General features: G+C 42.4%; 1 protein-coding gene across 1 annotated transcript in view; it reads right to left on the bottom strand.

Moving 5' to 3' along the window:
- Window positions 1-12,135: 12,135 nt before the first annotated feature.
- LOC145412254 (ATP-sensitive inward rectifier potassium channel 12-like) overlaps window positions 12,136-22,217 on the bottom strand; it is a 233,856-nt gene continuing 223,774 nt past the window's right edge. The window contains exons 7-11 of the mRNA XM_080282203.1: window positions 21,231-21,630; window positions 20,557-20,823; window positions 19,319-19,347; window positions 16,428-16,446; window positions 12,136-12,302 (exon numbers count right to left, since the gene is read on the bottom strand). Of these exons, the coding sequence (XP_080138329.1) occupies window positions 12,136-12,302; window positions 16,428-16,446; window positions 19,319-19,347; window positions 20,557-20,823; window positions 21,231-21,630 (882 nt within the window). The remainder of the gene's footprint in view (window positions 12,303-16,427; window positions 16,447-19,318; window positions 19,348-20,556; window positions 20,824-21,230; window positions 21,631-22,217) is intronic.

Raw genomic sequence — 22,217 nt, 5'->3', positions numbered from 1 at the left:
ATGAGGGTAATGGTCAAGGAAACTAATGTGAAAATAGAGGAATGAGAGTAATATTGAACTATTCTCATGTTGTACTACTGAAAGAAAGGATTGATAGCTGAAGACTTATCATAGAGTATAGGGATGTTTGCAATGAATGAAGTTCAATTGAATATATAAAAGTGCAAAGTGATGGAATTTGAGTGAGACATCAGCATTTAATGTTTGTATGACTGAATGTTTCTGTGGTAGGGTATGGAATGGAGCTTAAAAACAGTATAGTATTTGGGAAATGCATCAAGCATTTATCTAGCAAGTACTGTATGGTAAAATGAACAATAAAGTGAGAGAAATGTCAAACAGGGAAGGAAAGTGACAGGTATAGTATGCTTACAATAGTGGAATGGGTTAGAAAAGCAAGTATGGAACTTAGGTATCATGTACAACGGTGTGTTGATGCCTTGACTGTGTGAGTGGCACATGGATGACACTGGAGGACCAAGTCATTACTGAGGTAGTAGGTGTGAGTTACTCAGTTACAGTTCAGTAAAACCTTATTATAAAGGACAAATTGGGGCCCAAGCCATTCTGAATAAAGCAAAGTCTGATAAATGCGACATCTGGACTTCCCCCTGCTAACCCGGACTTTTTCTGATATATCAGACATTAGATCGCACCAACGGTTTTTCACTACCATTGCAGTACTGTACTGTATTACATATTCACTACATTAATCAAATGGCATAATATATATAATAATACTGTACTGTACATTGATAAACATGTCTTTTATTTACCTTATTGTGGTGAACATAACTGAAATGGTCAGGCAGTCTGGACCGCTTCTGGTTTTATCAGAGTTTTTCCGATATACAGTATAAGAATTTAGTCCAGCAGGCTCCTTGAATCCAGTGAAAATGAATTCTGGTAAATTGCAGTCTGCTGTAGTATATTTAGAATTGTGGACAGTGAATGGAAGTGTAGATAAACTTAGTTTATATGAATGTGATAGATGTGGATTGAAAGAAATATACTGAGGTGGTTTGGACATGCATATACTATATGAAGAGTGAGAGGTTGCCTTAGGTGGTGTACAGAAGGAATGTTTATGGAAGTATTTAAGAACAATACCATGACACTGATAGAAAGCTGGAGTAGAGGAGTTCTTCTGGGAGGAAGGAATTTTTGATTGGTGAAAGTGGTAATGATGAATGGCATTACAGAGACAAGAAGTATTTTAAAGTACTGTGTTATAAACATCTTGGTTAAACTTTGGGGCTGATGTCAGGAAATGAATATTGTTATGGATGTTAGGTAAGATGCACTAGCCAGGGCATACAGGGAATAAAAAGAAGCTGGAATATGAGAAATAACTTTATTAACATTATTTGAAGGAAAAACTGCTTGTAAAATAGTCTTTCACTAAGATAATCTTAGCTTCGTCTGCATCATCCCTGCATGTGGCCTCAACAAGTGTATACGTAACACTTTAGGCTCATAAAATTTCAGCAAAACTGACAAGTAATTGTACAGTGAGCTTGCCTCACAAGCTGAATTTCATATAAATTACAACCCTACCATATAATAAAACTACACAAAGTAACAACCATTCACATCCAAACTGAACCCTTGATATGACCCTCATAGAACCACTAGTTGCTAGGTTATATACAAAAATCTAGCATAAAAATACAAGTGTAATAGCCATAACATGTAACAGTAAATCAGTGAGGTTGCCACTGTGTCAGGAATATTACGAGGGGCTGAATTGAGCAACCCACAAGCCTCCTCAAGACTGGGCCCGAGCAGAGGTCAAAAACAAGTATAGTGCTGTATCAGTCATCCCAAGCATGAATAATACCAGGTTATACTGTATAGGTGAAAGTCTCTAGTGCTGCTGATCTCTTTAGTGTCATATCATTTTAAAACGGGCAATTGATGTATCAGTAGGACAATGTCTCTCATTAATATACATTACTGTTGTCATGATGCATAAAGAATCAGTATAAAAAAAATTCTGAGCCAGAGTTAAGTAATTGTACTTGAAAAAATTTGATGGAGTATTGAGTTAATGATCACTTTTCTCAACTATTAAGAAGACAAAACAAAATTCTAATTCTGTGAATGAAATAAAACCACCAGAATTTCTTAATGGATTCTGTGAATTATTTTGTTTATCTTAGGTGTTTAGTATTTGCACAACAAACATTGCCATGTGATTAAGCATGTGTATGGCAAATGATGCCCTAAATTATTAGGATAAACATGGCCAGCGCAGCAAAATGAATCGCAGATATGCATGTGATCAATAACCTGCATATTACCGTACCATAGAAATATGTAGCATGAGGAATACCAAACATGTTTGCTGCTTATGTCACTTAAGCATTTGAATCAGAAACGAATAAAATAGAAAAGAGCTCAGCCTTTCTGACCAATGTAAATGTTTAATCCACTGAGATTGGGTATGTCCTTTTCATCACCTGGCAGTTTTGTGCAGCCTAGGAAAAACTTTTCAGGCTGGAGGGGTTAGATACTATATAACGTTTATCATTCCATTCAGTGCACGAAGCCTTTCTTTAGTTGAATAAAATTCATCCAGTAGCAGCATGAAAGAACGAAACAGAATGTCACCCAGATTTGAAGGGCAAAAGCAAAGTGTAAACATTGACAAGATGCGCCTTTCTATACGGTACACCCCAAGTGGCTGGGCGGGAGGTTCGCGCTGCTTGGAGAGTGTGGTCATAGGACGGATCGGCACAAGCAGGCTGTCTGTGACACCTGCTCTCTGTGTATTTGGCTGATATGCTGTGGTATAAGAGACTTTACAGCACCTCTTCCATTGTGATTTATTTTACATATTGCACCATAAAATTCTCATATGTTTTTATATAATTTTAATATTAGAGCAATCTTCATCAGTGACATACTGTACAATGCAGTACATACAATAGCATATACTGTAATTATGTCTATGAATATTACACCTCAGTGTAGTATGCCATTGCTACTAGTCATGTATATTACACCTCATTGCAGTAAGTCCTTGTTGTATGTCTTTGGGTATTAGATATTACATCGCATTATAGAAAGTCCTCATTGTCTAATTAACATTACACTTCAGTATACTGGTAGTCAATATATCTGAATATTACACTCCAGAATAGTTATTACTCATTACATGTCTTTGAATAATGCATCACAGTACAGTAAACCTTCATCATACAATTTCTTTCAATATTACATCTCAGTACAGTACAGCCTCGTTATGTATGAAGGATGAATTCCAAAATATCAACATTTCCATCCACCTAGTACAGTACAATACTGTAAACTGAAGGAAACTGGCAAGATGGCTTTATGGATGGCAACAGAATGTCAATGGGCAATTTTTCTTTAAATTACTGCACATTTCTAGTACATACATTAAAAAGGTAAAAAAAAAAAAAAAAAAAAAAAAAATCATCATATAACAGATAATTACAGTAGTCTCTTTTAAGCTGTTTGAAGCTTTTAATTACCAAAATAGCTTGCATTGATAACACATGAAAAAAATTATGTGCCATATGCAGAAATAAACTAGGAAGGAAAAAGTTCTGGAAAGTCTCCTACACTGATGAGAATATGACCATTTGTGTGTGTTAGGTAGTGACCCAGTCTGGTGTGTTTGTAGTGAATGCATCTTTTCATTTTGCTCATTTTTGTTTAAGCCCTATACTGTACTTATTTAGGTTGATTGTGCCTAATATGTCTGGTATGTATTTTGTGAGTCTATGAGTTATATGGGCAAAATAAAATATTTCTGTAAATGTATGAGTGTAACAGTACAGTTAATATAATATTAATATATATATACTATATCTACACTATTGAAAATATAACTGGAATTTATTTATATTTTTCAGTATGGTACATTGGGTACTTCCTAAAGCAACTGAAATGTATATATTTTAAAATTTATGGAGTTTTGGGTTAACCTTATCATGTTATAGTAAATTATATTTTGATTAATATAGAGATATTAAAATTAGGGTACAGTACTTGAATATCATATCTGGGGTAATTTGAACTAGAAATCACAAAGGTATAACATGAAGCAAATGACATAATGGTTGAAATATTTACAACTCTAACAATGAACTGTCATGTTTGGAGTGAAGGATAGTTAGTGATCTTCATATACAGGCTGCAAGCATCAAAACAGATAGAATTTCACTCCATTCATCATGTCAGACACCGAACCATTATTGCTAAGTCAAACTCTGGATGACTTTATGTATTGATGTAATAATTTGTTAGACCCAACACTGAGTCTTTTCAATTCTGTGTCAGAGACTGTCCAATGCCTTCTGAGAGCTCACACATCACTTAAACAGCTGTACTTAAGGATAATGTAGATTATGTATTTGGGTCACATGACTCAAAGGAAAAAAATGTAGCAGACCATGACAGGTAACATAAGTGCACTGAGTCATAAGGTTCAAGAACATTCAAGGAATAAAAGAGACTCAAGGAAAATTATGTACAATAATACATAAGGGAGCTTCAAGCAGGCAAGAATTTTGGAAAGTATGTGCACAGTATCAATAGGCAACAGTAAGCAGGGAATTCTCAGTAGGAGTTTGCAGACAGATTGTATTGCTGGAGGGTCATGTTGGTCTGAAGGCTGGACATTGGTTCAACCCTGGGACTGTCAGGCACAATGTTATCGAGGCCAGTATGAGGGATGATATGGTGAAGGGTGAGGTGGTGAAGGATGAACCTGGAAGGTGAGAGTGTCTATTTGGTGAGGGTGAGTAAATGAGGGATGAAATTATGAGGAGTGAGGGATGAACAGGCTCAGGGGTGGGGGATGAGTGAGTAGTCTAGGGAATGAAAGGATTTAGGGTACAGGGGTATTGCATAAAGAAAGTTTGCATCCCATTCCACTGCCAGGAAAATGTGCTGGCATCCTTAGGACTGTCATGTCCCACTAAGCAAACAGACATAGATAATATAAGTGGGATGAGAAGGGAGGTGATGCTGACACTGGCAGCTGGTGTCCTGCCATCAAACTGATGTACTAAATGTGACCCTGGCAGGTTGGAGACAGCATTACCTGTACAATAACCAAAAGTATCCACTGAGTGTGTGAAGGGGTAAAGAGATGACTGAATGAGTGTGGTGTTAGGAATGAATGAATGGAGGATAAGCAACAGCAGAGGCATTGGTTATGGGTTAGTAATATGAGTACAGTACTGCAGTAGATTGCCATTCAAAAGGATGTAAGACTGATACCAGACTGGGACAGGGAAAAATTTAGCAGATTTCAATGTCATTAAAACATTTAACTGATCTTCCACAGTACTCACTGACATGGTTTAAAACAACTTTGCTAAAACCATCACACTATTCCTGAAGGAGATAGTTGTAAGAAGGTCTAGCATGTATTCAGTATGAAGTATATGTTACAAGTACCCAAGTGGTGATGTGTGAAGGTGTGCAGTATCATCTGTTAAATGTAGGAAGATCCCCGGTCCTCAGGAATTGACTGTCTGGTTTACGTGCTGAGTTATAAAAAAAATTGAAAAGCTATGAGGGTTGAATGGTTCAGATAGATGAAGGAGAGATGAATAATTGATATGGCAGAGTCAACTTCGTAATGTGTCAGAAATGAAAGAACCATTTGTGAATGATGACTGACTAAGGTTTGGATTAAGAGATGTGAAAACAAGTGAATGAAGTCTAAAGAGTGACTTTAGTATGAGGTAAGTTAGTGACTGATCAAAACAAGTGCAAGGATGAGCACTGAATGGAATGTGATGTGAGGGTTGAGTGAATGTTCAGTGTGTTGTCAGAATATGGACATGACATGGATATGGTAGTGTCAAAATAACACGACTGATATACACAGCTGAACTGTTGAATCATGATATGAATGCATATGCTTGGTGTGAACTATGAGGTAGTGTATGATAAACTCAGACAAGTTTTTGAAAGAATGAAGAAGTACAGGTAGAGTAACTAAAGACATGTTTTGAATAACAGCATGATGTGATGTGTGGATGTAAGGTGGGTGAGTTAATAAAAATTAATGGCAAGGAATCATGAGGGATGGGTAGGTGGTATTAATGGGTGACACTCTTATTGCTATAATGAAAGGAAATGGTAGGTATTGAAAAGGTGACAATGAATGGTGATAGGATGAAGAGGGGCAGTTGCCCCTTGGGCTGGTGTGTTTCACTACGAGGTGTGGCGGTTCACTTCACCATCACAAAAACACAGCAATGTCACTTAAGACTAGTGGGCAATACTGTACAGGTAATATCTACAGGATGTCATAACTTAAAATAGTGTTGTTGCTTAGCACCATCTACTTCCTGCAGCTGCCATGCCTCTCAGTTTGTTGGTGAGTTGGAGTGTCAGGCTGTGTTCTTGACACCTACTTATGTCCCACTCCAATCCCCACCAGGCCCCACCTGAGCACTGCCTCGCCGGTAGCCCTGAGAGCAGCAAGGAGCCCCATACTGAAGAGGCTGATCATCACAACTATGAGTGGGTAAGACACATGAGGGCGGCTGCTGGGTGTGGGGTGGAATTTGAGTGAAAGGGGGTCAAAAGTGGAACTCCCTAAAGTCTGGGTGGCTGGAGGCAGGGCGGGCAGGACGAGAGGGGCGCAGAGCTGACACAGTTGAGGCGGTAGTGTTGCAGCGGTTGCGGCGACTGGAGAAACGACCTGGCCGCCGAGGCACCTTTGGTAGTGACCATTGCCTACCCTTACGCAACCAGGAACGCATATTGGCATCCTTATGCCCATCATGTCCCCCATGGTGATCATCCTCCAGCAATGACCTTGAGGACAGAGTAAATGCTTCCCCAGGTGTGCCGGGAGGGGAGGTGATGCTTACACGGGCAGCAGGGGTCTTGCTAGCCACCTGGTCCAGTAAATGTGAGCTGGGCAGGACAGGGCCAGCGCTACATGGGGATGACCGAGGTGGTGGAGCTGGTTGTGGGCAGGGTGGTGGGCAGGGCTGGGGGCTGGGAAGAGGCAGATGTGTCATCCCTGTGTAGGATCCAGCTGCCACAGTGAGGAAGGACTCAGAGGGTGGGGCAGGTTGTGGTGGTTGAAGGGAAGCCGAAGGGAGACGCGCTGGCTCACTTGGGCAAGGCTGCCCACTACGGCACCCTCGTACCCTCAGCGTCATCTCCACCCCAGTAAGGCACGGACACGGGCACCCACGGGTGCCCGGGGCCATCTGCAACAAACATTTATGGTCACTCACATTGCGCCCTCTTTTTTTGCACTACCCTCCAAAGCTCTTAATAGTCTCTTACATACCTTACATAAAAAGCATGGAGAAATGAAAAGAACGTTTTAAAATTTATAGATGTATGTCCTCGCCCCACAACTACACTCTTACCCTCTTGGCTATTCTTCCCTCAGTCACATTCATACTAAACGCTACCCAATCAGACATTGCAACAGACAATCGTTAAAACATAGGAGGGTGGAATGGCAGGATAATTGATGGAGGGGACAAGTTTGCATGACTATTTTAAGGATTTGTGCACAAAAGTTATACCAGTATCACTTCCTCTCTCGCCTTCCATATTGTCTCAAATGTCTCATGTTCTTCATTTTCTAAAGTAGCCTACAGATTATCACCTGACATTCATTGGACACCTGTCTGCTGATTCTCTTGAAACACATCCACTCTTACTTTTCTTCATGCTTTTATTCCTAGACCATTAGAGGCCTCTTTATGCTGAATGTTGGTGTTTGGGGATAAAGAAAAAAAATGTAATGATAGGGTAGATACTCGTATATCCATTGTACTGTATCCCTCTCACATTATTCTTTCCTTTTCTCTGACTTTTCCTCTCTCTATCAGCAGCATTTCCTTCCCCTCCCTCCTGTGGTTTCCATATGGGTCAGTTACAATCAAATCTTTATAGTTTTTCTTAATAATAATGGAGGTGATTTGTTTGTGGCCACCCCTTACTGGATTAAGGCATCTATGGAGAGATAGTAATTATTACTGTATTATAATAATAATTATTATTATCACTTGCTAATACTGTATATATATATATATATATATATATATATATATATATATATATATATATATATATATATATATATATATATATATATTGTATGTTCATTTTCTTTTTTCTGTTTCAATTTCCCAACTGTCTGGCAGTGTATATTATTTTATTCGCTGTCATTGTTGTCGTCCCAGGCTTAGTAACAAGAGTCTTGGAAGAGTAGGCTACCATGGTCTTTGGCGTGGCCTCCGTGCCTCCGGCCGATAGTCAGATATCTGACATGCAGCCCTCAGTGTCATCTGAAAGTGGGTCAAGCTGTAAAGACTCATATTTTGGCGGTCCTTTATGGAATGCCTGCGATTGCTAGCAGTGATCAGCCTACCTCCACAAAGTATAGTGAGCAACGATAAAGGTAAACATGTTGTCTATCTATCTATCTATTGCCAGACGCCATAATCCTGTACGGGGTGGCCATTTGACTCTGAGTTATTTGTTTTACAGGGAGGGGCACTAACCCTCCACCAACCCACTTAACACGTAGGGAGCACGTATGGTTTGGTTATATGGTTACCACCCAGCATTGTAAATGGTTTCTTGGCTTACAGGAAACTATTTGGCTTGTCACTCAATGTAAAGCCACCTGTAACGGAAAGAAAAGCAATATATAGTGACAGAAAAGATGGGAGAAATAGGAAGACAGGAGGGCAGGCACAGAAAAAGAATGATAAAGGCTAAGGAAGAAGTAGGCAGCACTACATCAAGTGAGTGGATGATGGTCGCCACCACCTACCACTAAACTGTATAATCATTAAAATTTTAGTATTATAAATTTTCAAATTATGTTAACAGTTGGAAGCTTGCCCACACCTTCACGTTGTTTTAATAACAAGCTCTTCACATTGACAGCATCATTTCTACTTTATTCTTACTACCACCAGATGATTTACTTAAAGGTAGGATCTCTAATAGTAAAGGATGAATGAAAATATATCTATCCCGTCCAGTGCAAAGAATCTTAGTAACAAATCAGAGGACATTATCGGTTTAACGTTACCTGTCATGTCAGTTGGGATCACTGTACTCTTTTTACTCTAACTTTGCATACAACTGCCATCTCCATCTTGAGTGATGAACTGTAGCAAAAGATAAACACGAATACGATGCGAGTCATGAAATGCCATGGGAAGGATACACAGCTGTAACATTGTCGTTTCTGCCACAGAACTACACGAAATATGCATCAAAGGTACGAAAATTTGTGTCAGATGAAAGTGTTATTGCTAAGAAGTAATTATCACTAACTCCTTAAACTCAGTGACCTCTCTCTCTCTCTCTCTCTCTCTCTCTCTCTCTCTCTCCCGCTGTTTTCAGACAGTTTTATTCAGCTTAGGATCTCAAGTTTGAAAATGCTGTCCTAAGGTGAAGTCGTCTGGATACTGTAGGAACAAATAACAATGTGAGTTCGAAGAGGCTAACCATAGTAGGATTTCATGGTTGCAGTCTGCATATATATATATATATATATATATATATATATATATATATATATATATATATATATATACTGACGGAATTAAGATTTCGAAGGACTGGATTATGAGTGAATGGTTGTGTGATGCATTGAAACGAATGTATTTCGACATCTCCTGCTTTTGGTTTCCTGTTTCTTTGTTTCAGACTTCATGTCGTCTCGTAGATAGGATGATGATGATGATATAGCAATTTTTCAGCTGTATATATATATTTTTTCGGTGATGCTATACCATATGCCTCCCCCCCCCCACACACACCGGCATAACAACCTTATTTCTTTCGTCCACTATAACCTACCCATCCTTTGGGTCTCTCTCAGCTCGCTCCCTGGATCATATAACGCCTCGTTCATCTTCCACATCAGCCTGCTACCCTCTTAGCCCAGTCTCTCACAGTGCTCCTAACTTCTCTATTATTTGTAACTCCATTACCTGTATCCTTCCTTGTAACACACACACACACACACACACACATCAGCTGGAGTTTCTAGAAGAGGTGAGAGAAGTTTAAAGGAAAGGTATGATCGGATTTTCGTTCACTTATCTGTTTATTTATGCTTTCGGTCGCGTAAGTTGAAGGCAGTAGCGATCCATCAGCTAATACCATTATCACCAGCAATATCAATGCTACAACATATGCTACTAACACCACTACAGGCACTACAATAGCTTTTTATTATTATTATTATTATTATTTATTTTTTACTGTTACTACAGCTAAGAGAAGAGGAAAATTATATTGCTCGTAGACATACTCCTCTACTCAGCAAGGAATTGTGCAGTGGACTAATGATGCAATACAAAAACTATCATTATTATAACAAGGGACACATTACGAGTACTGCAACAGCTACCACATCTGCAATTACTCTGACGGTTATGAATTATGTAGTGTAATGTGTATATAACATTTATCCAAAGTTATCCGAAATATCAAAGTGCACTGACGGAATGTTAACTGACTTAGAATAAAATCTGACTACTGTCATAACAGTAACAGCCACCATTACAAAATCAGCACAGAAATTATCACCGCAAGTATAAATAGCAGTGTGGTACGACCCTAGCGCTATCTCGTTTCAACCCACATTCAGTTAAGGTTAAAATATAGACCTACTGAGTGCATTATCTAGCACATCACTTATAAGTTTTCCTTTTAATTTTATTTTTCGACTTATTTTATCACATTTCGGTCTCTTTGACATTAACTTTCATATAAAGAAATCAGTTCACAAGCTTTGTTCGGTTGTGATTTTTTTTTTTTTTTTTTTTTAATAGCTTAGATCACAGTTCCGTGATTGACATGGTTAGGTCAGATTGTTAGGAATATTTCTTTTTAGTAATGAGGCAAACTGATGAAACAGAAAGATGCACATATGGATGATTTCTGCCATTCGAAAGAGCAAAGGGCTGATTGACGAATGAATGTTGTAATGTTGGCGAAAACTGCGGTGGCACTGACCTTTAAACCTATACAGATGTACTTTGTAAACACCAGTGACACTACAATAAGTGCTATGCTACAACAGCCAGTACAAAAATCAGTCTTCTCTTACAACAACAACAACAACAACAACTACCATTACTAGTGCTACTACTACTACTACTACTACTACTACTACTACTACCACCACCACCACCACCACCACTGCTACCACCACCACTACTACTACTACTACTAGGAATAATAATAATAATAATAATAATGATGATGCCAGAACAACACTGACAGCCACAACTTCCACTACCAAGACAATCACTGCCGTAATAACCACGTCTTTCACTGCCGGTATCACATTGACTGTCACACACACAAATTCTGGGTATGTGGCTGGAGCATGTGGCTGGCTCAGGGAAGATGGACGCCCCTGCCCTGCATAGTCCTGGATCACCCTTTGACAAGGTGTACCACCCGTTACCAAAGGCAGTAGACAGATGGTTACCATCGTCCCGGGAGTGACTTGGGGGACATGGCTAGGTAGCTGACCTTGCACAACACTCCCAGGCAGGGAACTCAACCACATTTATCAGGCAGTCAAGTCTGGCCTCAGACTACTACTCATATAATCACAACTGTACGCAGTTCATCCTTCTGAGGACTATGCTTCCTCCATTTTCCCTGCACCTCAACATGTGGAAGGAACATGTTGCCACCCTGGCGAGGCGCCGTCTGCCACAAAGAGGTAGTTGCATGCTTGTTGTCGATAGGTCTGCTTGGTCAGATAGACCGGGATAGAGCAACAACAACAGCAACAAACTATGACTACCACAACTAACATCACTGCCACTACTACCACATCTACCACAACTAACGTCTTCAGTCACCAATGCTAGCACCATTACCACAACAACAAAACATTCCCTAGCACCACCTAGCACCACAACAGCTACCGCAACCAGCACTACCATCACCAATACTACTACAGCAACCAACACTGCTACTAGTACACTGACTACCACAATAACAACAACACAATAACTACTACTACTATTACACACACTACAACCATCTACGCAGCACATCTACCACCACAACTACCATCCTCCTATTAGCACTATCAGCACCACTACTACCACTACCACCATCGACCTGCTAGACGTGGTTGTGGTGGTGGAGGAGGGGCTGTGTTGCGGGGGCGTCCTGGGAGTCGTGGCTGCAGGGAGGCAGATCCAGGGCGCACGACCCCCCACCCCCAGAGGCCGAGGTGGGCGTCATGGGCGTCAGGGGCGACATGGGCGTCTGCGGCGTCAATGGCGTAACTACGGAGAAGGACAGTGTTAAATTAAGCAGGAAGAAAGGTAAGGAAAGTCTAAGATAAGTGTGGATGGATGAGGAGTGGGTAGATGATTCAGACAGGTGAGGCAGATAGAAGGCGAGGTGTGAGGAAGGTAAGGAAGGTAGATGAGACAAGTAAAAATTGAAGGTGAGGAGTGAGGAAAGTAGGCAAGGTAGATGAATCGGGTATAGAAACTGGAGGTGAGGAGTGGGAGAGGTAGACGGTGATGGTGATAGTCATAATGATCATGATTTTGATGACTTAAGATTTTGGTAGTTGACTGAGTTAAGAAAAAAATATCTTTTATCACCAGCACTTCCACTGAGAATAGAAATCACCTCCATTTCCATTACAGATTTAAGTTAACATGTGATTTATTATTATTATTATTATTATTATTATTATTATTATTGTATCTGTAGCCCAGTGTTATCAGTAACTTTTATCTAGAGTTGAAATTAGTTCACATTTAGTCTTCATGTCTTTTCTGTTGCAGCGAAAACAGTTAATAGTTCCATGAATTTATTAGCATATGTATATATACATACATACATACATACATACATATATATATATATATATATATATATATATATATATATATATATATATATATATATATATATATATATATATATATATATATATATATATATATATATATATATATATACATTATCTATCTATCTATATGGACAACCAATCCCATATTGTACCCTTTGAGGTGTTGCGGTCGAAGGCCAGGCTACCATAATCTTGTACCGGTACATTTAAATGTAGATGACCAGCATAATGTACTCCCTTTGGTGGCACGACATGATACCTCCAACTACCTCTTGAGATTTGAACCCACGCACATGTGTGTGTGTGTGTGTGTGTGTGTGTGTGTGTGTGTGTGTGTGTGTGTGTGTGCGTGTGTGTAAATGCCGCGGGTGAGGATGAGGGAGTAAAGAATGAGGGAGCAACTCGGGAAAGAGACAAGGTGAAGGAGCTCTTATACCTTCATGCCTTCCCTGAGTTCTCTTTTCTCCTTCCCTCTGTCCCTCTCTCTCTTGTCTTCTAGCTATTTTTTCTTTCTTCCTATTTTCCCTTGTCTTTCCTTTTTTCCTCTCACTCTTCTTCTCTTATCTCCCTTCTTCCATCTTTCCCTCTCTTCTCTCTCTGTTTATTCTTTTCCTCATTTCCTTGTTTCCCCTTCTACTCACTCTCTTCCTTCCTCATGTTTCCCTTTTTCTCCTTCCATTATTTCCTTTTGCTTATATACTTTCTCCTTCCTTCCCTCCCTTCCTTCCTTCTTTCCGTCTTCCCTCCCTAAGCACCTTCCTCACTTCTTCCTAACTTTATTCCTTCCCTCCCTCTCTCCATCATTGTCATTCTGCTCTCCCTTTCCCTTCCTCGTTTCCTCTTCTGTCTCACTTTCCTTCATTATTTTCTACATGCATACCAACTTACTCATTTTCCTACCCACCTACTTACCTACCTACTGTACTTTCTTGCCTATTTTCTTATATACCAATCTATTTACAGGTCTGCTCACTTACCTGCCTACCTACCAACCAACCTACCTACTTACCTACCTACCTACCTGCCTTCTTATTTACCTACTGACTTACCTTCCTACTTATCAGCCTCTCTATCTGCTTCCTTTCTTACCTATTTATCTACATACAGTATCTACCTTCCCACCCACCAGCTTACCTACTTACTGAGTTCCTAAATATTGACAATGCTCCTCTTACTTAACTCCTCCATCACCTCCCCTCCCCTAACCCTGCTCCCCTCCTCTCCTCCCAGCGCTGGCCTGAAGGGAGGGCACCCCACAGAGGGCAGGGCACAGGGAAGGAGACGGGGGTTGAGGGGGGCAGGAAGGGGAAGGAGTCTTGTGTTTGCTTTGTTCATTACTTCATAGGCTGTAGATGGCAAGGGAGAAGAGGGGGAAGGGAGGAAAGGCGAGATGGCAAGGGAGAAGAGGGGGAAGGGAGGAAAGGCAAGTGGGTGAGGAGAGGTAAGGCGGAGGGAGAAGGGGGACTGGGAGGGAAGGAAGGGGAAGTGGAGGGGAGGGGAAAGGAGGGACTGGATGAGGGGATGGAGGGGAGGGAAAGGCAAGTGTTCAGGAGTGAGCCACAAGCACCACCAAGTGTGTAACTACCTCCACTCATATACCCACTCTCTCTCTCTCTCTCTAGGTTTTAAATATTTTACCTCCCTTCAATCTTCATCATACTGTTTTTCTCCTTCTCCTCCTCCCCCCCCCTCTCTCTCTCTCTCTCTATCTCCCGGCTACTCTTCGCCTAGGGGACTCATGTTGTGATGTTCTCTTTTCTTCCTACTCCTGCCTCCTCTTGACCTCTCCCTCTTCCTTCCTCTTGACTCTTCCTCTTCCTCTTCATTCTTCCTTGGAATTTTCTTTCTCTCCTTCCTTTCTTCCTTTAACTTCTTTCTTTTCCTGCTGTTGACTCATCTTACTGTACCTCCTTCCTCTTGACTCCTTCTGTTCTTTCTTCTTCCTCCTCACGTCTCTTCTTCCTTCCCATCTTTCCTCTTTCTCATCAACTTTCCTCTGGACTCCTCTTCCTTCGCCTTGACTTTTTTTTCTTCCTCTTGACTCTTCCTTTCCTCCATTCCTCTTAACTCCTCATTTTTCTTCCTAATTTTGGGCGCCCATTATCCACTCACTCGATGTGGTGCTGCCTTCGGGCGACTCTACGCTGACTGGCAAGCCAAATGGTTTCCACTAAACCAGGAAACTATTCACTACGTTGGGTGGTAACCATGTAACGAAATGTCGCCAGATGGTTTAGTGGGTTAAGGCAGTCCATCTGGATTAAGTCTGTCAAGGGTTTTATCCAAGGGTTGGTTGGTGTTACTGAGCACATTATGCTACTCAAGGGCGAGGGAAGCTGGTCACCCTTGCCTCAAATGTCAGGACTGGATACCCTAGCATCGGGTTCCTACGCTCCTGATGGTGCAAATGAGGATCGGACGATGGATGGGTGGATGGATGGATGCGTGGATGGAGGGATAGAGGGACGAATTATCTTTTGCTCAACTTCTTTCCTCTTGATTCTCCGTATTCCACTTCTTCCTGTTTTTTCTTTCTTTTGACTCCTCGTCTTCCTCCTACCTCTTCCTTTTTTATCAAACTCTTTTTCCTCCTACTGATTCCTCCCCTTGTCCTTCATCCTCACTACCCCCTCTTCTTTCATTCTTTGGATTCTATATCTTTTTTCTTGATTCCTGTTCCTCTTTCTTCACTCCTCTTCCTTCCCTCTTCACTCCTCTTCCTCCTTCCTTTTGACTTTTATTCCTCCTCCCTCTTACTCATCTGCTTTCTTCCTCTTGATTCCCTTTTCCTCCTCCCACTTGACTCTTTCTTCCTTGCTCTGATTCCTCCTCCTCCTTTCTCTTGACTCATTTTCCTTTCTCTTGATTCTCTCTCTTTCTTCCTCTTGACCTCTTCCTCTTTTCTGTTGACTCCTCTTCCTTCTTCCTCTTGTCTTTTCCTTCCTTCCGTTTTAACTCCTTCCGTATTTTCTGTTCTTCAAATTCCTCTTCATTCACTTTTCTCTTGACTTCTCCTCCTCTACTTTTCTCTTGAATTCTCTTCTTCCTTCTTCTTCTTCTTCTCTCTCTCTCTCTCTCACACACACACACACACACACACACACACACACACACACACACACACACACACACACACACACACACACACACATTTTTTTCCTATATTCTTCCTCTGATACCATTTTTCACCACATCAAAGTTCCGCTGTTGTAAAGAAGAATAAGCTGGCATGCAGGCTAAAGCAGACAGGCGGAGAGAGAGAGAGAGAGAGAGAGAGAGAGAGAGAACGCAAACAGGAACAGCGTAGGGTGGAACACAGTAGGGTGAGATTGGGCAGGGTTGACTGAGGCAGGGTGAGGTAAGACAGGGAGAGGATGACTGGGCTAGGATGGAGAATAGTGAGGTAGGACGAGATAGGTAAGAGTAGTGAATGGTGGGAAAGACAGGTTAAGAGTGTGAAGCAGCTGGGAAGGGTGAGACAGCAGGGTGACGGGCGTTGCGTCGGGAGGTACTAGAGTGAACTAAAAAGGGTCACTCGAGGTACCTGGTATTATCCTGTCTTCCTCCGCCTTGCCCTGAGCACCACCACCCCCAGAGGTCGACCCACTCACACTCCCCCTCCCGCCCTCACCGTCTGCCGGGCATCACATAGCACGGGGCCAAGTAGGGAGGAAGAGAGCAACCAAAAAATAAAAAGGGAGAGAGAACAGAAAGTTGGAATGATAAATAAATAAATATATAAATTAGCGTGGAAAATTAAGGTGAAATTATTAAGGGATTATATAAATGATAATGGAAACTTGAATAATGCTACAAAACAAATGTAAAAACTTATTAAAGACTTGACAAATATTGACATCGAGAGGAAAAGGGGTTGATGTTACAAGGAGAAAAGTTAAGTCAACCCCGTCAATACAAGAGGTCTCTTAGACTGAGTAAATTCGTCTGGGGAGAACCATAATAAATCATAATAGGTCACAGAAATGAAAAGGTTGACATAATCTAAAAACAAACAAATTATATACAAAAAGTTACAGATAATGCGAAGAGAAAATCAGTAAAAGTAGTCCTCGTGAGATAACAAGCAATGTAACAGATGCGGATGTCATACGGCGACTTCATGAATAAAGGTATGGTCTGTGGGTCAGGTGAGTGTCATAGTTCATGGCCCCGTTGATGTAGGATCAGTTTGAAGAACTTCATTACTTTTATGTAGTTTTCAGTGCTTGTTTATAAGGTTCAGTGTCATGATGCAGACCCTTTTAGGCGAGGTAAAGGTGATGATGGAAGGAGGAAGGGGAAGTGAGAGTTGCGACAAGTGTTACATTATCAGAGCGGGAGGGGTGATGGTGGTGGTGGTGGTGTTCTGTGTGGACGGCAGAACACACTTGTGACGCCCACACGGCCTCCACTTCAAGCTGTAGGCACACTTGTATGGCCAGGTGAGACAGGTGTGCTGCGAGATAAGCAGGTGTGGTGGTGAGGTGAACAGATGTTATGGACAGTTAAAGTGATAGAAAGATTAGGTGGAAAGGAAGGTCGTGTGGTGGGGAAATGATGTGGTGGGAACGAGGAGAGATTGTTGTGGTCAGTATCTGCCTATCTACCTATCTATCTATCTATCTATCTATCTATTCGGAGTGGGGTGCTAGGCAGGTGATCAGAGGTAATGGAGGGGTAATGTTGTTGGGAGATGATGTGGTACAAAAATGAACCGATGTGGTGGTGAGGTGATAAAGCAGGGATATGCTGTAGTGAGGAATGATCTGGTTGTGAAGGTGGAAGGGGGGAGGGGGAAGACGGGTGTAGTGGGGTGGCATTTTGGTAGGGATGTGGTATGGTGGTGCTGTGAGCAAATATGGGGCTAGACAAATAGATAGATGTGTTGGAGAAGTAGGTAGGCTCTGTGTTGGGGTTGTGTTTGGTGGAGAGGTTGTGTGGTGAGGAGGTGAGGAAGCTGATGGGTGAGGAAATGTGGTAGAAGAGGATGTGGTAGTGAGGGAGAAAGGTGTAGACAGGGAAGATAGGTGTAGAGAGGAAAGTGGTGTATTGGTGGGTGGACAGGTGTGGCAATGAATAAAACAGATGTTGATAGGGAGATGGTGTACTGTAGCAAAGAAAACAGATGTAGACAGTGAAGTTGGGTATTGGTGAGTGGATAGCTATAGCTGTAAATATAGATGTGTTGGGACCACAAATTCTGACAGATGAACCTTTTAAACCGCACACCCAAGTGAAATATTATTTTTATTTAAACAGGTATGGTAACAAGACAGGCAGGACGTCCCCTCCTTCGCCTGCCCCTAATGAGCCCACAACAACACCTGAGATCAGCAACGCACCCACAGGTAAGCTGATAGGGTTAAGCTATCTAACTTTCTTAGAACTTACACATTTCAAACATATGAATTCGAGGACGTATGGTACTTTGTTAGTTCCTGCTGCCTCCAGACAAATTTTATTATATTGGATGCATGGAGATGATGATGATGATGATGATGATGATGATGGCGATGAGAAGGAGGAGGAGGAGGAGGATATTGATGGTAACACATAACTTTCATCAATGGTAAAAATCCTGGCCCTGTGTACAAACATAACCCTCATCCCATACACTAGATACGGCTTAGAAACTGAATTCTAACTTGCATGAGGTGTGATCAAATAATTTCCCTTATCTTAACTAATGAAACTCTGGAGAGTTTTATGAACATTTTTTACATCCCTAACGCGAAACGTGATTCTTATAAAAACTTGCAGATTATAACATACACTCTCATTAAAATTTTCACTCACCAGACGCGAAACGTGATTCTAATGATGGTCAAACAAGTTATTATTAAAATTCACAATACCTTTACATTTTTCTTCCTCTGACCCGTAACTTCATCATCATTATGTCTTGTCCCTATTTTTAAACGTAATGTGAGACCGCGTATTATCAGGGGTGCGTCTCGGAACCGTCCTGGCGGCGGGATGAAGCTTTTGTTTGTTGTCGTTGTTGGAGAGAGAGAGAGAGAGAGAGAGAGAGAGAGAGAGAGAGAGAGAGAGAGAGAGAGAGAGAGAGAGAGAGAGAGAGAGAGAGAGAGAGAGAGAGAGAGAGAGAGCTGTAGGGGTGAAGAAAAGATCTAGGTCAGAAATTTAAACCAGAATTCTGAAGTTAGAAAAGAGCGGGAAGAGTGAGGTGAGGGTGTGGGTGAGGTGAGGTGACGTGAGGGTGAGGCTAAGGATGAAGGTGAGGGTGAGGATGAGGATGAAGATGAGGGTGAGGGTGAGGATGCGTGTGAGGGTGAGGATGAGGATGAAGATGAGGGTGAGGTGGGAATGAGGATGAGGATGAGGGTGAGAGTAAAGGTGAGAGTGAGGATGAGGGTGAGGGTGAGAGTGAGGGTGAGGGTGAGGGTGAGACAGATGAGAGCAAGATGTCACTCATACTTTCTCCCCTTCCTCCTCCCCCTTCTCCCCTCCATTTCCCCCTCCTCCCGGGTCACAGCATCTCACACCCACAGGTAGGCAGGTAGGCAGATATGGAGGCAGGTGAGGCAGACAAGAGGACAGGTGAGGCAGACAGGTAACAAGTGAGGCAAGTATCAGGTAGATATGGAAGAGATTAGGCAAGGATAGGTAGGCAGAAATGGGGGAGATTAGGCAAGTTTGGTTAGGCAGATATGAAGGGAGGTAGGCAGGAAAGAGATCAGGTATATAGGCACAGAGGTAGGGTAAGCAGGTGTGGTGGAGAGACAGGTAAAATGTAAGGGAAGCGAGAGAGAGAGAGAGAGAGAGAGAGAGAGAGAAGGAAAAGAAGGGAAAGAGACAGGGAGAGAAAGAGGAAAGGAACGAGAGAAGGAATATATTAAAGAGAGAGGAGGCAGGAAAGTAAGGTGAGAGGGAAGGAAGGAGGGAGACAGGGAGAGAGAGATAAGAGGGAAGGATATGACAGGGTAGCAGGGAGAGAGACAGCTGGATGGACGGGGAGGTGAGGCAGAGAGAGAGAGAGAGAGAGAGAGAGAGAGAGTACAAAGCAGTACAAAGGAAAGCAAACAGCAACAGACCTAATGGTCCTTTCGAGACTGCTTGTAACAGAGAAATTCTGTTACTGTGATATCTAATTCTACAAGTTGAAGGTAAGAATAGCATAGCAAGAAGGCCCCCCATAATCCCTATCCTCCCCCATAACCCCTCCACAACCCCCACCCTCCCCCCATAGCCCCGTCAGAACCCGCATCCTCCCCCATAACCCCTCCACAACCCCCACCCTCCCCCATAACCCCTCCACAACCCCCACCCTCCCCCATAACCCCTCCACAACCCCACACCCTCCCCCATAACCCCTCCACAACCCCACACCCTCCCCCATAACCACTCCACGAGTCTACAACTTTCCCATACAACTCTCTTGAAGCCCTAAACTTTAACTTCAAGGATTTTTACCATAATTATCTCCTTCTAAATCCTTGTTATCATTTATCTTCTTTCTAAGTCGCTTTCTAACCTTTCTTCTTTTTAAACCCCTTTCTAACCTCTCTTCTTCTTTCCATGCCTGTTTTTAACTTCTTTGCTCCTCCATTTTCACCACTCTTCTCTTTTCTACATTCTTTTCTTCTTTCTGACATCTCTTCTCCTTCATTCTAACTCTCATGTCCTCCTGTCTAGCCTATCTCCAACTTTCTAACCTCCCTTCTTCTTTCTGATTTCCTCTTCCTTCTTCTCCTTCCCAGACGCCTCCCAGCTCTTACCTGGCGTGGACTCATGGCTGTTGTTGAGTCTGTCTAGTTCCCTGGCGGAGTACAGCGGAGTGTTGACCTGGTAGGTGTTGTTGAATAGGGAGTAGTCTACCGCATACTCTCCTAACTCCTTATTGAATGTCACCAGGGGCTCGAACCTGTACCCCCACAGGATCTCATTGGGCAGGTAGGAGGATCTGGCCTGCGTCGTCATGCCTGTGAGAAGTTGGGGAATGGGTGAGTGAGGAAGGATAGGGCAACCCCACCGACCAGCACCTGTGTTGTATGCAGCCTCATTACTCTTATGACAGGAAGGAGGGGGGGGGGATTTTTGCCACTTTCTTTCTCCAGTGATTCATGTCCCAAAAGAAATAAGAGGTACACAAGTAAATTACTGCCACCTTTTGAGAAACAACGATAGGATCAGATATGAATATAATGATGATTATAACAAAATGATATATCCATTAATGAAAGGACAGTTTTTGACTAATGAAATAAGAACTTTTAGAAAGAATATATACTGTGTAATTATTAAAGAACTCATGTATCCTTTAAAACCCGTAAACAGAATATCCCGTCTTCGCCACCACTCGCGCCAAAACGTCTAGGCTCGTACCCACCTGTGGACTCGATGACGCCCTCCAGGATGACCACGATCTCGAACTTCTCCCTGAGCAGGTCGTGGGCGGAGAGGTCGTAGAGCGGGGAGTTTTCGTTGATCTTGTGCACGATGGTCATGGGCCAGATGAAGAAGATGCGATCCTCCCCGATGTCATAACCCACGTCCAACTCGTACTGGAAAAAGGGCAGCACCTCTCCTTCCCGCGTCACCCTTTTCCTGATGAGCTGCGCCCGCACGTGAGCCTCTATGATGTGTGACTTGCGCATGTCCCCGACGCGGAAGAGGAGTGTCATCTCGCCGTCGCGCAGGCAGAGGCAGGCGTTGCGCGAGAACATAAGGGTCTGCGTGCGCTTCTTAGGGCGGGACAGCTTGGCGAATACGATGCCCACCATGAAGGCCTGGTGGGGGCAAGGGAGGGTGATGGTAGGGGCAATGGCATGGGTACAGGATGATGGCTGGGTACCGTACTAAGGAGTGGCAGGGGTACTAAGAGGTAACAGAGATAATAGTGGGGGATAGTAGGGTGATGGTAGGGGTAGTGGTAAGGGTCGGGGGTGAGCAGTGAGTGGTGGAAAAATGGTTAAGGATGGCAAGGGTAGTGTTGGCATTGTAGATGGTGGCAGGGGCAGTGGTGGCAGCGTGAGAGGTGGCAGTGTGGGTAGTGGCAGTGTGAGTGGTGAGGAGGGCATGTGATATATGTAACAAAGGCTTAATACCCTAATCCCTTAATATTATAATCGCTCCCAGGCTGCATCACAATTACGGCCGTGTTCTGGTGGGCTTAGGCGGATCCCTAATACCTCATCCGTGTTTGTTATTACTACGCACGTTTATTTTCACCTTTATATTATTGTTTAAATTGTACCTATATATTAAACATTTCAGTAACGTGTGATGAAATGTCAAAACATTATACAATATCGTATCGCTAGGAAAGAGGTTATAGGGAGTCTCCTAGGTCTGCGAGAATATAGTTCCTAGGTTA

This window comes from Coenobita brevimanus, chromosome 92 (genome assembly GCF_032717465.1).
Source record: "Coenobita brevimanus isolate Jiangsu-jjx chromosome 92, ASM3271746v2, whole genome shotgun sequence".
NCBI lineage: Eukaryota > Metazoa > Arthropoda > Malacostraca > Decapoda > Coenobitidae > Coenobita > Coenobita brevimanus.
The sequence above is the reverse complement of the archived record's forward strand: the minus strand, read 5'-3'. Positions and strand labels throughout refer to the sequence as shown.